The 17774-nt window shown below is 41.9% G+C and overlaps 1 protein-coding gene across 6 annotated transcripts in view; it reads right to left on the reverse strand.

The window, feature by feature from the left end:
• The window catches only part of VRK2 (VRK serine/threonine kinase 2), an 85232-nt gene extending 78848 nt beyond the window's left edge, over positions 1-6384 (reverse strand). For 2 of the 6 annotated variants that reach the window (XM_042469070.1, XM_042469044.1), the window contains exons 1-2: positions 5527-6054; positions 4889-5034 (exon numbers count right to left, since the gene is read on the reverse strand). In XM_042469070.1, coding sequence (XP_042325004.1) covers positions 4889-5024 — 136 coding nt within the window. In that variant the 5' untranslated portion in view covers positions 5025-5034; positions 5527-6054. Of the gene's footprint in view, positions 1-4888; positions 5035-5526; positions 6056-6098; positions 6182-6350 lie in introns of those variants that run through there. The other 4 variants (XM_042469087.1, XM_042469079.1, XM_042469061.1 and 1 more) reach the window with 3 other exon arrangements.
• Positions 6385-17774: the final 11390 nt, after the last annotated feature.

Below are 17774 nucleotides of genomic sequence, written 5' to 3' on the forward strand. Positions count from 1 at the left end.
ATTTTAAAAAAGGGGTGTCTCTTCTAGATGCCCCTGAGTCTAGTACGGACTGTGTCCGTACAATATGGCGCCGGCCCTTCTACATAGCCGGCGCCATATTGACGTATCGGACGCTGAGCGTCCGAACGTCGCGTGGCCCTAATGACGTCACGAATGCGCCCTTGGCGCTTCGCGATGCCATCAGTGCGCCGCTGAAAGAAGCTTCATTTTGGAGCTTCTTTTTTGCTCCGCGCAGGAGCCGCGCGGTATGGCTGCTGAGGCTCCCGCACGGAGCAAGCGGCGGCGGCAGACCGCCTCAAAGCGGCGGTCTAGAACCCGCCCCTATGAATTAAAGACTTCCAAGTCACCATGTTATCAACACTCTTGTTCAAGTTTGTAAACTTGAGGCCATGGTTTTCTTGACTTGAATTGATCCACTTGTAGTGTGGTCTCCCACTTTTCCTACCACCTTCTACCAAGTACTATTGCCTTTACTAGTGAGTTATCTCTTCTCACGATAGGTCAAAGTATGACAGTTTCAACTTACTCATCTTGGCTTCTACAGAAAGTTCAGGCTTGATTTGCTCTAGGGACCATTTATTTGTCTTTTTGGCAGTCCATGGTATTTACAGAACAATCTTCCAGCACCACATATCAAATGAGATCATCCATTTAACAGTTTTTTCACTGTCCAGCTTTTACAGCCATACATAGAAGCTTAATAATGTCTATCTACATACCTAATGTTATTATAATTTGACATTAGTTGTCAGTCATCCTGTTCCTCAGGAATCAGAATTGGGTGGCCCACATATATTGTTGGACTGCAGCTCTCAACATTGCTCATCTTTTCTTTATTAGTTAAAGCTGCTGGGATCTGCACTCCAACCACATCTGGAGAGATGCATGATTCTCAAACTTTCCCTAGATTAAACCCTCTTAAGTGTATTATTCACATATTTAAATTATTCCCATTCTAAAACATGTGCACAGTTTCAGAAGAATGCTGAAAATATTTTATTTCAAGGCACTCACAAATTAGTATCCTAAATGTTAAGAATAAAGTTGCCTCTTCCAGTTACAGAAACAGTTGTTTGACTTTCAGAGCTGACTTTAACCTTAGGAGCAAAAGTGATGCGCTTTGGCATTTTTGGATGCCCCTCTGGGCTTTGGAATGCTTAACTGCGCTATGCATGGTGACTTCTGGCACAGCTCAGCTCCTGACCATCTGCTATCCTGTCTCCGTGCCCATTCAGAAGGTGGCATGCCAGTTTCAAGAGGGCCTAGATGCCAACTAAGAGATAAGTTCAGGAGTATCTTCCACAACACAGTTACTACCACAACCTGATGGCAGTTTAAGAAAGGAACACATAGCCTAACAAACAGATTGGTGAATTCTCTAACATCACTTTCTGCACCTCTATTGGGATACCCAAGCACAAAACTTCCGTGAAATCTTCTAACACAGAGACATGAATCTTTGGTGTTGCTCTTTTTAATCAGTTGCTCAAGATGTAATGATCTTAAGAGGTCAAATTAGATCATTTTCACATACCCTTGTAAGATATGTAGGAATCATAGAATCTTGGAGTTGAAAGGGTTCACAAGAATCCTGTACTCCAATCCCTTGCTATGCAGAGACACACAACTAAAGCACTCTGGGAAGATACCCATTTAACCTCTGTCTAAAGGCCTCCAAAGAACAAGAGTTCACTACCCTCCAAGGCAGTCTATTCCACTGTCACATAAGTCTTATAGGACTATTTAAGGAAGTCACAATTGTATACTGGAACAGAAGTAACTTAAGGTATGCCATTGGTTGCTGAATCCAGCTTCCTGAGAATCATAGTTTCCATTTAAATCAAGGTGGAAATTATACACCTTTCCAGATGTTGCTGGACTGCAACTCACAACTTCACCACTGACTACCATGGCAAGGGTGGCTGGGAATATGCAATATAACAACATCTGTAAAGTCTGAAACTTAGACTTTCTAGGCCTTTTGTTTATGAAGATATGCTTGAAGGAATTTGAGAACTCTAATAATAACTACACCAACACCTCACATCAGTAAAATCATAAACATCAATATACAAATTAAAATCACAAGCATAGGATCAAACATCATTTTGGCAATAGTACATGAAGTCCCTGCAAAGCAAGCAAAGCAATATTATGAGATGTGATCACATCTCCAGCACACTGTAACGGTTTGAAACATCTTGAAAGGACATGAAGCATGCATCTGAAGTGTGACAGATTTACAATGTCCAGGGGCCTGGCTGTAGTATTAAGCACAGCCCTTCATCATGATTAGCATAACAGGAATAAATTATGCAAAACAGCAAGAAATAAAAAATGTCATGCAAAACAAAGGCAGACATATGCATGGTGATATGCACAATTTAAATGTATCACAGAACCCAGCTTTACTGCAAGAGCACCATTGCTCAATTGCACAAAATGTCCACCAAGTCCAGAATTCTTGTACATAGTGGCTACCCAGTTGCCTCTGGGAAGCCCAGAAGCAGGACATGAAAGCAACACTTTCCACTTTGCTTTCCCTCAGCAAAAGGTGGCAAGTTGCCTCTGAATGTGTTAGTTCCATTTAACAAACTGGATCACTTACAGTCTGCTTTCAGCATGAAAACTGCCTTCATCTCCCTGATGCATTTGGCCTCCCAAATTCTTAGCCACTTTCAGCACAATTGACAAAAAGTTTGTCAAAGGGTGCACTCTTGATCCTGCCTCCCATGTCTCCATGTACTTGTCCACTTTCCTGCTCTGCACCCATCTAGTATAAAGATTTGCAAAGGGCTCTCTGTAGGCACACTTGGCAGAATGTATTCATACCAGTGGGGCCCTTGATAGGGCAGTATCCTGAGATAATTGAAATCCTGAAAAGCCAATGGCAGTTTTTGTTGATAATAATGGGGTATGGATGGACCAATGGCCTGACTCAGTATAAGGTTGCTTCCAGCATTCCTGTGTAGGCCACTAACTAGGAAGAGTGACACAGGATTTATTTAATCGATGTTTAAATAGATATATTGGTTGCTGCTTTGTTTCTATGTCATAGGTCCAAAACACATTGCAGAAATAATCCAGTTTAAGACTGCTTTAACTGCCCTGGCTCAGTGCTAGGGAATCCTGGGAACTGTAGTTTATTTTGGCACCAGGGTTCTCTGACAGAGAAGGCTGTGTCTCACAAAACTACAGTTCCCAGAATTCCCTACCATGGAGCCAGAGCAGTTAAAGCAGTCTCAAAATGGATTATTTCTGCAGTGTGTTTTGGACCCTAGTCAAGGTCTATATAGTAACATCTGAAGCTCTTTCTTCATAGGGAAGCTATTCCAAATCCTAGATTAATATGGTTGGTGGGCAGGACTATTAATTGCCCTTGCTCATTTTTCTTAATGTAACTTTATTTTTTAAAACATTATTTGCTGATCAGAGTGTTGGTGTGGTACAGTGCACAAGGTTTTGCTTATTAGTTCAAATCTTTGTTTGGGCATCAGGCACAAAATAGCCTGCCAAAATGCTTCATTTCACCCCTCACTAGACAAAGCAAAAGCTAAACCAAAAAAAAAAAAAAAAAAAAAAGCAAAAAAAAAAACCCCACATTTTTCTAATTGTAATTATAATGAGGGATTAGTTATTATTTTATTATTACTTTATTTTCTTCTATCCCGCCTTTCTCCCCACATAGGGATTCAAGATTCAAGGTGGCAATTTGGGTAAGGATAATGGGCTCTCTTCATAACTGTTTCATTAATGGAAATTAAGGAACAATTGTGAACCACAACAGCAGTGACCAAGCAAGTTACTTGTGAATCTATAAACTCAGGTCCAGTTATTTGAAATTTTGATTGACAAGAAGTATGTGTTACAACACTTCCGATGCATATACATTGAACACATTCTGTAAGCTGCGAACAACTTTTATCGCTTTTGCCAGAATTAAATTCTGTGTAACTACTATACTCATGTATAAATCTAGAAATTTTAGTCAAAAAATTGACCCAAAAAACCTGAATCAACTTATCCATGGGTCAATGTAAGTTCTGTACTTAACTCTCATTTAAAAAGGAACAATCCCTTGGTGAAAGGCAAGAGCATAATCTGTCCTGAAAGCACTGACTATCCTCTCTGTGAAGTTAAAGGCTTTCATGGCCGGCATCCATAGTTTTTTGTGGGTTTTTCAGGCTATGTGGCCATGTTCTAGGAGATTTACTTCCTGACATTTCGCCAACATCTGTGGCTGGCATCTTCTGAAGATGCCAGCCACAGATGCAGGTGAAACGTCAGGAAGAAAATCTTCTAGAACATGGCCACATAGCCCAAAAAACCCACAAAAAACCATCCTCTACTCTCTCATTCACCCAGCCTTTAGTGTCAGCACAGGTATGCTTGCTGGACGTTTGTAATTTATTTGGCACTCTTTTCCTTTGCTTCATCCTATAGATCTTTTGTTACACAACTCTTAAGTTTTACCCTCAACTTATCCATGGGTCTTATCAAAATCCATAATTTTGGCTCCAAAACCCGCTTTCAACTGCTACATGAGGTTGACTTATAGTCGAGTATATGCGGTATGTAACTAGCTGAAAGGATTGCCATCTCCCAGCACCCGTCATACACATTTTTTCCACTCTTCCATTTGCTTGCCAGGTGCCAGCATCCATCTATTTCTAAAGTAAATTTCTAAAGTAAAGTTCTAAAGTAAAAATAATGTGCATTAACTCCCCCTGGACTGTATATTTTAATCTTGTAAGCCACCTCAATTGCATTTTGTAGGGAGGCGGGATATAAATAAATGTTATTATTATTATTATTACTATTCTCTACCATATTATTATTCTTTCTTTTTGGAGAAGAGTGTTTTCTAAGATCACACTTTATACATTACCTAAGTAGATCAGGCCAAATCCTCCCTGGGCAATCATGCGACCAAGTCTCCATTCTCTCTTTTCAGTATCTTTCAGAATTAGTCCTTCTTGGAGAGGAACAGGGAGGTTGTTTTTTCCTTTCCTTTTAGGAGGCATCCTCACCTAACTATGGGATAAAAAAGTGCAATTGTTAGGAAGAGAAGCACACCTTTCTATATCCATGCATTTCAAAATATGCTTACTACATCTTTCCACATTGCATCTCAAAAAGTATAACTTTTCTAGGCTTTTGGCTTTCCAAACTTCACATCAGCTTTGGCAGCTGAGGAGCGCACCATGCACAAGGTTTTATTGCAGGCCTCACTTTTTCCCTCTGAAAAAGGAAAAAGGGGAGGGATAAGAAAGAAATCTAGCAACCCTTTTAAAGAGCCAGCATGATGTAGTGGTTTGAGGGTTGGACTCTGGAGACCAGGGTTCAAATTCTTGCTCAGACATGAAAACCCACTGGGTAACATAATAATAATAATAAATTTATTTATATCCCACCTCTTCCCGTAGGATCGAGGCGGCTTACAATCGCAATAAAATACAATACTACAATACAGTAATAAAATCCAATACACAAATAAAATGCAATACAACTCTAATAAACTCATACGGTATCAATGAGTGCCCCCTCTGGGAAGCCAGGAGTTTGATTCCCTGCACGGCCATGGAAATCTGGTGGTGCCTTTGGACAAGTCACACTCTCTCAGCCTCAGAGGGAGGCCGGCACAAAAAAGAAAAAAGAAAACCCTCTGAGGAAACCTTGTCAAGAAAAGCCAATGACAGGTTCACCTTTGGGCCACTGGCCATGGAAACCTTCCCATGATAATTGTGTCTTAGGGTAAGCTGTCATGAACCCACTGGGTGCCTTCAGGAAGGTCACACTCTCTCAGCCTCAGAGGATGGCCATGGCAAAGGAAAACCACTGAAGAAACCTTGCCAAAAAAGGCCCATGATAGGAATGACTTGAAGGCACAGTGCAGCCAACAAACCCCTTTGACCCACTTTGCCAAAAAGGTTCATGCCCCTGGTTTCTTCAGAGGTGGTTGTCCCTGGGCTGAGAAAGTGTGACTCGCTTGCCCAAGGCCCTGGTTTCCTTACCGGGGGGGGGGGCACCCAAGTTTCTCCTCAGCCCTCCATTCCCCCCACTTCCCCCCAGAGGAGAGCCACCAGCAAGGCCCCTACCCCTCCAGAGGAGCCTGCTTCTCTCCTCCTCCTCCTCCTCCTCTGTGTTGCGCTCAGTTCCCCTCTTGGCAACTTTGTTGCCCCTTCCCTTCCCTCCCCTTTCTGCCTCCCTCCCTGGGCCAAGGCCAGGAAGCAGCCCTCCAGCAGCAGCAGCAGCAGCAGCAGCACCAGCCCCACTTGCCCCAACACCTCCCCCCTCTGGTCACGTGGCCCCGGGGTGGAATGCATGATGACTCCCCAAAGGGACCACACCTAAGAATCGGGCAGGAAGGAGGCGCCCCAGGATTGGACGCAGGCGCCACCCCCTATCTCCAGGCAGCCTATCCCAGGAGGGAAGGCGGCAAGGTCCCGCCCCCGCCTCATCCCTCTTTGGAAGGAAGCCCCAGGCCAAGCGGATAGGCTCTTCTCAAGAGAGAGGGAGGAAGGGAGGGAAGAGGAAGGAAGGAAGGAAGGAAGGAAGGAAGGAAGGAAGGAGAAAGCAGGAAGGAAAGAAAAAGGAAGGAATGAGAAAGCAGGAAAGAAAGAAGGAAAAAGACCAGGAAAGAAAGAAGAAAAAGAAAGGAAAGAAAGAGGAAGGCAAGAAGGAAGGAGAATGCAGGAAGGAAAGAAAGAAAAGAAAGAGGAGGAAAGGAAGGAAGGAAGGACAGAAAAAAAAGGAGGGAGGAAGGAAGGAAGGCTTTGTTGTTGTTGTTGTGTGCCTTCAGGTGGTTTACAAGTACATCACCTGTCCTGGGGTTTTCTTGGCAGAGTTACTTCAGAGGGTTTTGGGGAGGGCATTGCCATCCTCTGAGGCTGAGACAGCATGACTTGCCAGAGGTCACACATGGGTTTCATGGCCGATGCCCCTAAAGTGAATCTAGCATGGGGCTTTCTTGGCAAAGTTTCTTCAGGGAAGGGAGTTTGCCATGGCCATCCTCTGAGGCTGAGAGAGTGTGACTCACCCAAGTGAGTTTCCATGGCCAAGGCAGAATTTGATCCCTGATCTCCAGAGTCTTAGGCCACTCTTCAATGGGAGACCATAAATTGGGATTTCTGGGCATACACCTTCATTCCTACCTGTGCTATTTCTATTTATTTCCTTATTGATTTGTGGGGGGATGATTCTGCTTGAATGTAAGCATTCCCTGAAAGGCACCAGAGCCCCTCTGAACTTGGAAGCTAAGCAGAGTCAGGCCTGGTTAGTTTTTGGATGGGAGACCACCCATAAGAGTCAGATGCTGTCAACTATATTGCAGAGGAAGGAACTGGCAAAACCACCTCAATCCTTGCTTGAGAGGGATGCCATAAATCAGCAGTTGACTCGAAGATATTTGTTGTTGTTGTTATATTTACTTACATCCTACCTTTCTCCCAATATAGGGATTCAATAGATGTTGTTGTTGCATGCCTTCAAGTCGTTTCTGACTCATGGCAAACCCAAGGTGGACCTACCATGGGGTTTTCTTGGCAAGTTTCTAAGGAGGGGGTTGCTATTGCCATCTGTGTTTCCATGACCAAACCAGGATTCGAACCCTGGTCTCCCATTGTTTTAGTCCAATGCTCAAATCACCGCACCATGCTGAAAGGCCATCAATCTCTCAAAAACATCCTGTCTCCAGATATGAGACATCTAAATATGAGGGACCCCAACATATAGCATGAATTCTGCAGGGGTACATAACAGGCCAGTTATAGGGAGCATATAACTCTCTTGTTAAAACAGCTTCACTGGTTTGTTCCCAGGCACTATTCAAAGTAATGGCTATGACTTACAAAAAGTAAACCCCAGAAACATTAGTTCCACTTCTGAGTTCCAAAGGCGGGTTTCAGAAATGCAGAGATGGTGAGTTTATTTATTCGGTTTGTACCCCATCTTCTCCTGCCAAAGGACCCGAGGTGGCTTACAAAATTTGAAAGAGCAGTTGGCTGAAACATTACTCCCTATAGTTTAAAACAAACCAATTAAACAGCAATGCTATTAAAAGGATGTTGTTTATGTTACTTTTAAAACTGAACTAAAAACAGACGGTGTCAATGCATCACAACCCTATCAACAGTGTTTCACTATATGGTTAAACCTCGATCAAATATCTGCCAAAAGAAATTGCCTGTAATGGGCATTACAAACAGAAGAAGGGTAAAAGGAGTTCATTGAAAGAGAGGTACAAACACTTTTATAAATGTATAGCAGCGGAAGAGATAGTCCGAAGTCATCTTTATACTTTCTGATATTTATCTTTATGCAGTCGGCCCTCTGTATCTACAGATTCTTTATCCATGGATTCAAGCATCCATCGCTTGAAAATAGTTTTAAAATATATAAATGCCAAAAAGCAAATCTTGATTTTGCCATTTTATATAAGGGCCACCATTTTAGTATCCATTGTATTTACTGGGACTTGAACATCCACAGATTTTGGTATACTTGGAACCAAACCCCAAATCTTTAGCTTTTTTCTTTTTCTTCTCTGATTTCTTTCTTTCTTTCTTTCTTTCTTTCTTTCTTTTTTGTTGCCCTTGGTTTGTTTAAACTACAGTATGTGTTGAACCATAGTGGACTGAAAGAGTTTAGGCTGATGTTTGCAGAATGTAATGAAAGGAAAGTGAAAACAGAGAACTAGAAGATTTTTGCTTTGTCAGTTGTTGGCAAAGACTGGTGAACTCAGATTTCGTTTTTAAGGCAAACTGGGTATTTCCAAGTGACTCAGTTGAGTCTGGTCCAACAAAACCTGTATAATTCCTAATTTAAGGTTTTAAACAAAATACAGTTAAAGCCTTGGAATTGCAAAAGTTAAAGGCCAATTAAACAAACTTTTCTATTAATACAATCACTAATTTAAAACAGTGTAATATGATTTCACAGATAACATCACTTCACACATAACAATCATGCCATTTCATAACATCATTTCACACACAACAGTAAAAACAAAGATTACATCTTTTTGTTGCTGTTGTGTGTCTTCAAGTCCTTCCCAACTTAATAGAGTTTATTTATTTGTTGTTGTGTGCCTTCAAGTTGTTTCCGACTTATGGTGACCTAAGGGGGAACCTACCATGGAGTTTTCTTGGCAAAATTTCAGAGGAGGTTTGCCATTGCCCTTTTCTGAGGCTGAGAGCTGTGACTTGCCCAAGGTCACCCAGGAAGTTACATATGATTCTGTGGCTGAGCTGGGAATCGAACCCTGGTCTCCAGAGCTGTAGTCCAACACTTAAACCATGATGCCATACTGGCTCTAAAGAACACAGTACAGACCTATTATAAGACACTTCATCATCAAATGTCTGTTTAAATAATGATGATTTTAAAAGTCTGTGAATGTGATGCATTGTGCAACTGTGGTTGGGGGTTAATGTATGGTGCTTGAGATCAATGGGATTTACATCTTAGGTGGCAAGCACTATAAATGCTAACGGAAGAATATATCCTTTTCAACTACTTTACACTGTAGTTTTTAACTAAGTGTGTAGAAAATTGCAGCCTTCATTTGCAGACCTATATGCCTACCTTTCCTAACCTGGTGACCTCCAGATATGTTGGACCACGTGTCTCAAAATCTCCAACCAGCTGGAGGGCATCAGTTCAGCAACTGAATACAATTTCCTAGGAGTATACTCAATTGAACTCAGTGAGATTGACTTCTGAATGGAGAAAATCGGGATTACAACATTAATCATCAACTGCAATGAGAACATTGGGGAGTTTTGGTGGATCTCCTTCCTTCCTAGTCAATGTCAAAGGAACCACCTAATTTTTAGATGCTTTCATAAAAGTACTTGCTCTCAGCTTCAGGGGAAGGCAATGACAAACCTCCTCTGAACAAATTGTGCCAAGAAAACCCCATGATAGGGTTATTTTAGGATTGCCATAAGTTGGAAACAACTTGAAAGCACTCAACAACTCAAGAAACATGCACAGCCATGAAGTCAACAGCTCTCTCCTAATGCCTCTCTGAAACACTACTTAAGCTGCATCAACACTGCAGAAATAATGCAATTTTGACACCACTTTAACTGCCATGGCTCAATGCTATGGAACCTTGGGCTGTGTGGTTTGTGGCGGTGCCAGAGCTCTCTGACAGTGAAGGCTAAAAAACGTACAAAACTACGAATCCCAGAATTCCATAGCACTGAGCCATGACAGTTCAAGTGCTGTCAAACTATATTATTTCTGCAGTGCATATGCAGCTTTAGATGTATACTGCCTCTGAATTAGGAGGCTCTGGATAGCCATTGTAACTAATAAGCTTTAGTTTTAGTTTCTATCCTTCATGAACAGGATGATAGTCTATATAGCCCTAATACTTGTTGTACCCCCAGTTCAGTTGGGCTTTTCCAGGATCCTGGTGCCCATGTAGATCATCATCTGGCCTGGATTCCAAGTCCTCCTCCTCCTCCTCCTCTTTTAATTTTTTGTCTTCCTCCTCCTCCTCCTCCTCCTCCTCCTTTTCAGAGTAAGTTTCTAATCCTTGTAGGAGCCAAGATATGATGGAAAATGTGAAAGCACTCCTCTGTGATATTGCTATGTGAAAAACAAGACTGCCCCTGTTATTCAGATGTGAGCAAAGGAAGAATGTGGTACAAGCGGCAACATGTAAGAAGCAAGGGAGGGGTGCATTATGAGGATGAGGTAGGAAGGAATAGAAAGTGACCAGTGCAAGTGATTGGGTGCAAGAAATAAGAGGGCTTTCAGAGTTTTGCTGAAAGGCCTTGATAGTCCAAGACCACAATTCCACAACTGTTCCAAAATCAGCACTTTAAACATTTACTCTGTACATTTACTCATTGTTGTCGTGTACCATCAAGTTGTTTCTGACTTATGGAGACCTGTTGTTGTTGTTGTTGCTGTGTGCCTTCAAGTCTTTTCTGACTTATGGCAACCCTTTGCTATTGTTGTGTGCCTTCAAGTCATTTCCAATTTATGGCAAAACTTTGTTGTTGTTCTTGTGTGCCTTCAACTCGTTTCTGACTTATGGCAACCCTAAAGCGAACATATCACAAGGTTTTCTTGGCATGTTTCTTCAGAGGGAGTTTGCAATTGCTGTCCCCTTAGACAGAAAGAGTGTGACTGGCACAAGGTCACCCAGTAGGTTTCATGGCAGAGCTGGGAATCGAATCCTGCTTCCAGAGTCCTAGTCCAACATTCAAACCACTACATCACACTGGCTCTCTACTCTGTACCAGTTGGGGCAAACTGATCATAACTATAAAAAGTAGTATGAAGTCTAAAACGTAATGGAATTAAAAAAGGCAACAATTAATGGGCTGAATTTGCCTGATTCAAAGTATGTGAATTCAGAATAATTCTAATTATGCAAATTATTCACAATTAAAATAATATACAAAATATGCAGATGAGCTGCCCAGATATGGGAAGGAACCCCTACATTAGAAGGAGATTGGATAAAGCTAAACACCATCATTCCTTCATGAGGTACTGAATTCCCACAGTTCAAGTACGAATTGTCACCAGACTGGCCCTACTGTTAAGCTGAGTGGGGCAACTGCCTCAGGCAGCAGTTGCTGGGGACAGCGGCAGCAATCTTCCCACTTTGCCATTCCTCCCGATCCCCCCAAACCATTCTTCTCTTTCTCTACTACATTACCTTTAAATCATTTCCAGTTTATAGCAACCCTAGGGTGAACCTGTGGCAATGTTTCCTAGCCTTCCAACGGTCACCTTCTGACCTTAGAGGGAGCGAAAGGACAGGCCCAACGCCATCAGGCCTGAAGAGGAAGAGCCCTCCCCTCCCTCCTTCCAACTGTCATCTTCTGGCCTGGGAGGGAGCAAAAGGACAGGCCTAACGCCATCGGGCCCGGCCTCAATTAAGAAAAAGACCCCTCCCTCCAGTCCTTCTGCCTTGGTCCAGGCCTCGGAGGGAGAGAAGAATGCTGGACCTGATCCCCTCCCCCCCACCATTCCCTTCTCCTTTTGTGTCGCATCTTTTTAGAAGGTAAGCCTGAGGGCAGGGAACCGTCTATTATCCCCTCTGTTGTAAGCTGCACGGATTCCCAGTGATTGAGCCGCATATAAATTATTATTATTATTATTATTATTATTATTATTATTATTATTGACCACATTTGCCTTCCTCTGAGGACAAGTTCACATACTGATTTACCATGGCTGAGTGAGGATTACCTAGTCTACTCCAAAGGCATCAGATTCCGTCTGATCTTGGAAGCTAAGCAGAGTCAGCCCTGGCTAGTATTTGGAAGGGATACCATCGACAAATACCAGGTGTTGTTGGTTATATTCCAGAGGAAGGAACTGGCCAAACCACCTCTGAGTATTCCTTGCCTGAGAAAAACTTGTGAAATTCATAGGATCACCATAAGTTGGCAGGTAAGTTGAAGGCACAAACACACACACAGCACATGATTCAGTTTGATCTTGGAAGCTAAGAAGGGTGAACCCTGGTTAGTACTTGGATGGGAGACTTACAACAAATGCCAGGTACTGTCAGATGTATTTTGGAGGAAGGATCTAACAAAGTCTCCTCCAAGCATTCCTTGCCTAACAAAACCCTATGAAATTCATAGGATCTCCATAAGTTTATAAGTGAATAGAAGATATGCATATACACACAGCCAGAGTGTTAGTTTAGCAGCCAAACTACTCCACCACACTGTTCTCACATCACCAATACGAAACTGAAATGCAATGTTAGGATCCAGTTCCTTTCTGGATATGAAAGTCTTTTGGTATGTGTGTATGCATGACATGCGAGGGATATCCTCTTGTCTCTTGCCTCAGGCAGCAAAATGCCTTGAGTCAGCACAACATCCTGAGCCTAGGACTGATCAGATTCAGTCTGACTAATTGATCAGACCCAGCCAAGGTGACACTCAGGCCCCTTTCTATCTATGGTATAAAATACCCAGCTGAATTTTTTTTTTAATCGTTCATTACAATGGGGGGGAAAAGATGAAAAAGGTCTACCCACATTTTTTTTTACCTGAAAAGAGAGAAAATCAAATCCTCGCCCCCCTCCCCTCCACTCTCGGTGGTCTCTGTTCTTCCTGCACGCAGCCCTTCTATTTTTGTACTTTTTTGCTTCACTCTTGCTTCTCTAAAGAGCCTGATCTTTTAGAGTGTAGATGCCGTTGAAGAATAGCTCTGACCTCCAGCACAGCTTATGCCTTTATGACAATCTGTAGTCATCAGTGAAGTATGGTGGCTTTTGGGTCATCACATAATGTCAGCTGTGGATCTCAAAGGTCTCTGCAGAATGGATGGTGAAGCTGCCGCTGTGTGAGCTAAGCTATGTTCTCTCCCTACAGAGAGGATGGGGGACAAGGGCAGTCTGCTTGTTATTCATGAAGCTGGATATTTCAATTGCCTAAAAAGATTTAGACCAAGCTAAAGCAATATGCCTCCTATATTTTCAAAGAAAAGTCCACAACTCTAAATTGTCCTCAGTCATTTACAATATATTGATACCATGGATGGTGAACTGGTGGTCTGTGGGCCAGAAGTGCCCCGCTGCTTTATTTTATCTGGCTTACAGCCTCAAGCCCACTCCTTTAATCCATCTATCTATCTATCATCTATTTTAATTTCATTTTTATGCCACCTTTCTCCCAAAAAGGACCCAAGGTGGCTCACAAGATAAAAACACTTACAAAAATGAAAACAACCTAGTTAAAACAGTATAAAATTAAGATTAAAAACAAACAAAAGGTAGGAAACATCTCTCTCTCTGTGTGTGTGTGTGTGTGTGTGTGTGTGTGTGTTTATTTTATATGCCACTTTTCTCCCAGAGTGGAACCCAAGGCTCACAGATAAAATTAAACACTTTGTTGTTGTTGTTGTTGCTGCTGTGTGCCTTGAAGCCATTTCCAACTTATGGTGACCCTAAGGCGAACCTATCATAGGGTTTTCTTGGCAAGTTTCTTCAGAGGGGTTTTGTCATTCTCTTCCTTTGAGGCTGAGAGAGTGTGACTTGCCCAAGGTCATCCACTAGCTTTCCACAACTGAGCCAGGATTTGAACCCTGGTCAACTAGAGTCATGGTCCAACACTCAAACCACTACAGTACACTGGCTCTCTAAGTTAAAAGCTTACCGATACAAATTTAGAAACAATTCAAATAATTTTGTCTAAACAGTATAAAATGACATTTAAAAATACAAAAGTTGCAAACATAAATAAACACAGCATGCATCCCTATAAGAAGCCTCCCTGAGAGTGATCACTATTAAAAGTCTGGTTGAACAAAAACGTTTTTGCTGCTCAGTGAAAGGAAAGCAGGAAAGGGCCAGCCTAACCTCTTGTGGAAAGGAGTTACTAAATGTGGGAGCAGCTACTGAGAAGGTGTTCTGTTGTGTATATATGTATTTTGTTATCCTGTAGAATGTACGCCTGTGACAGGTTTCATTTTTATCAGTTTTATTGAGTATGTACAGCGCTATGTAAATCTCTGAAGATGCCAGCCACAGATGCTGGCGAAACGTTGGGAGTAAACTCTCCTGAACATGGCCACATAGCCAGCCCTAAAACCCCACAAAAAACTATGGATGCTGGCCATGAAAGCCTTCAACTTCACAAAGTCTAAAGGTTACTCAAGACTCTTTCAAAGCAAATTTCCCCAACATATGAAGTAATGCTGACAGTTGATGGGGATTCTCCCAGTACTCCTACCTGTTCTTTGGGTAACAGGCCAGGGCATTCGCCATTGTGATAAAAATGTAGTGTGCCGGGAAACCATTGTCTCTGTTCAACCCACTGTTCATGGATTGGAGTTTGTGGATATATTGTAATTCAGCTGTTTCTGTATCCAGTCTTCCTGTGTTTGTTTTGTTTTGTTTTTTGTTTGTTTTTTTGTTTGTTTTTTGTTTGTTTGTTTTAAGACTGCTGTCCTGAGGTCAGAGATGGAATGCCCATGAAGATTGAAGTGTTCTGCAACAAGCTTTTGAGTTTTCCTATTCCTAATGTCAAATTTATGTCCATTCATCTTTTGGTGCACAGACTGGCCTGTTTGCTCGATGTAGAGTGGTGAAAGAGGATGGCATATATCACCTTGGAGGATGAGCATGTGACCGTGGGTTATGGGATTAGATCCTGTGATGACAGTTCCAGAGTCCAAGTGTGGACAGAATTGGCATCTGGGTTTGTGGCAAGATCTTGTACCCATCTCCCCATCTGTTGTATGTCCTCCTGTAAGTAAGGTCCCAAACAGACCGGCAGTGAGTGCCGGCTTGGGTGTGGTGTAGGGTTGTGGTGTTTAGATGACACACATCACCCCTTTTGAGCCATTTGTTTTAGCCCTAAGTAACTCTTTGAGATTGGAAGGCTGTCTGTAGGCAAGTAAGGCTGGCCACCAAGAGTCTTTGAGAAGACAGTGTTATAGTCCACCCTTGTTCTGATACGTTCATAGCTGTCGGGATGTGGCATTTTCATTTTATTGTATCCAAGCAGAATACATTAGAACCTAGATTAACAACCTTGCTTTTTTAAAAAGAAATCTATTCTGTTTTAAACACACACACACACTTACTCTTTGGCTCAGAATGGAGCTGGTGATAAACTGAAAGGTTCAATTATCTTGAAACATTGCCGTTTCACACTTACATTTGCAACAGTGGTTGCGGTTGCCAGTGACTTGTAACTTCTCACACTGTTGCCTAGTGTGTGACACCCTTGTGGTATTTAACACTGACATTTCAGCACTTCCTATCCTCATCCTTCCCTTTAGCCCCAGAATGCTTAAAATACCATTGCTAAATTTACACCAGGGACATAACAACCCTGTATAAAGAACATCAGCATGCAACAGGAGAAGCAATGAAGTACACCCCCATCCCCACAAAAAGCTGCATCTGAGAAAGGTTATCACATCCATGCAGTAATGATGGCATTTCTGTTTTTTCCTACTGGCATCTTTTTTACATTTTAACCAGCAGGTTTTTTTAAAAAGAAAACTTTTCAGGCAATTACTTCTGCAGGTACCTGGGGGCCTTGGGCATTGGAAGATCATGGCTCTCATCTCCGTCAATGTCTGGGGTGTGTCGACTCCCATTTTGGAGGCCCTGGCACCATTTCATGTGTCTGGCCTCATGATTGAGATCATGTAATTACAATAATTAAGGAGCCTCACCTCGGAATATTATCAAAGTGACCCACCCAAACCCAAGTCCATATGGTTGGAAATAGCTAATGAGTCAGTTAATGTAGTATGTCTAGAAGAATGCGTACTCAATATGGATGGTGCTCGGCTGTAATTTGCCAGCATGGTGACGGATGAAGGGTTTCTTTTCCTCCCTATTCCACCCCTCCCTCTCGCCCCAAGTGGACAATTGTTAACGTTCTGTGACGTGCTTTGACTCCGAAGTTCTAAGTGCCTTTTTTGTTTGTGTGTTTTAAAACAAAAGCAGAAAAAAGTGAACTAAACTATACAAAGTACCTGTTGGTTAAACTCTTGAAAGATGTCAGGGGTCAAACTTGACAACACGTTCAGCATCTATTTAGCACAGAAACTCCCACTAGTGGTGAAAGACATTTGTTTCTCATAGTACAGTTGGCTCTCCCTATCCACAGATTCTTTATCCATGGATTCAATCATCCATGGCTTGAAAATATTCCGTCCATATATATATATGGAATATAAGGGACTCCATTTTACTAGGCCATTGTATATAACGGGACTTGAGCATCCACAGATTTTGGTATCCACGGGGAGTCCTGGAACCAAACCCTAGCAGATACCATAGCCATATGTATATAATTTTCCTTATTTCCCTATCTTACATTTAGCATGTTTTGTTTTATGAATGGCCACGAGCATGGGCTTAATTCTTTAATTGTTCTTTTAATGTTGTGAGCTGCTTTGGGTCCCACTTCTGGGAAAAGAGTGGGATATACATAATAATAATAATAATAATAATAATAATAATAATAATAATAATAATAATAATAATAATTCACAAGCATAATTGCTGAGACACATATCTCTGAAGAAATGCCATTGCAGGAGAATGAAAAGAAATTAATGCACACTATAATTAACATCTAGTTTGACCCTTCATCATTTTTTTTATCAACTATGTTTTCTTGACATATGAATAAATTAATAATTGTAAAGAAAAAATAATTCGTTTTAAAATGGTATATAAGTCAGAGTATCTCAGAAGAAGCATTTATCCTGTGGAAGCAGATTGTTTGTTCAAGTAGATAAGTTTGCCTGCTTCGACTGGCAGTAGTACCTTAGGGCATCACCTGCTTCTTTATATTTCCTTTTAAAAAACTGAACTGGAGATACCAGGGATCAAACTTGAAACCTTGTGCATATCAATGAGGTGTTTTATCACTGAGTTATGCTTCCATCCATAACTGGGTGGTGGAATGCCTCAACTTAGAAGGCATCTGCCGCACACCAGCTATTTTTGTAAATACCTCAGGAATAGTATAGATTTCTCTATAAAACTGATGGAAGGAACTTCAGTTTTTAAAAATGTGGTTGTGGGAGAAAGATAAATGGGCAAATTCTTACAGCCTCTAAAAAGCAACATCTAGATGAAGAACAAAGATGCCAGCATGTTGTTGTTGTTGTGTGCCTCCAAGTCATTTCTGACTTGCATCAACCCTAAGGTGACCCTATCATGGGCAGGGACGTAGCCAGGATTTTAGGAAGGGGGGGTCCAGACTAAGTGCCAGCATTATATTGGGGCTTGGGTGCGGCGGCGCAGCAGCACACAC

This window comes from Sceloporus undulatus, chromosome 1 (genome assembly GCF_019175285.1).
Source record: "Sceloporus undulatus isolate JIND9_A2432 ecotype Alabama chromosome 1, SceUnd_v1.1, whole genome shotgun sequence".
Classification (NCBI taxonomy): domain Eukaryota; kingdom Metazoa; phylum Chordata; class Lepidosauria; order Squamata; family Phrynosomatidae; genus Sceloporus; species Sceloporus undulatus.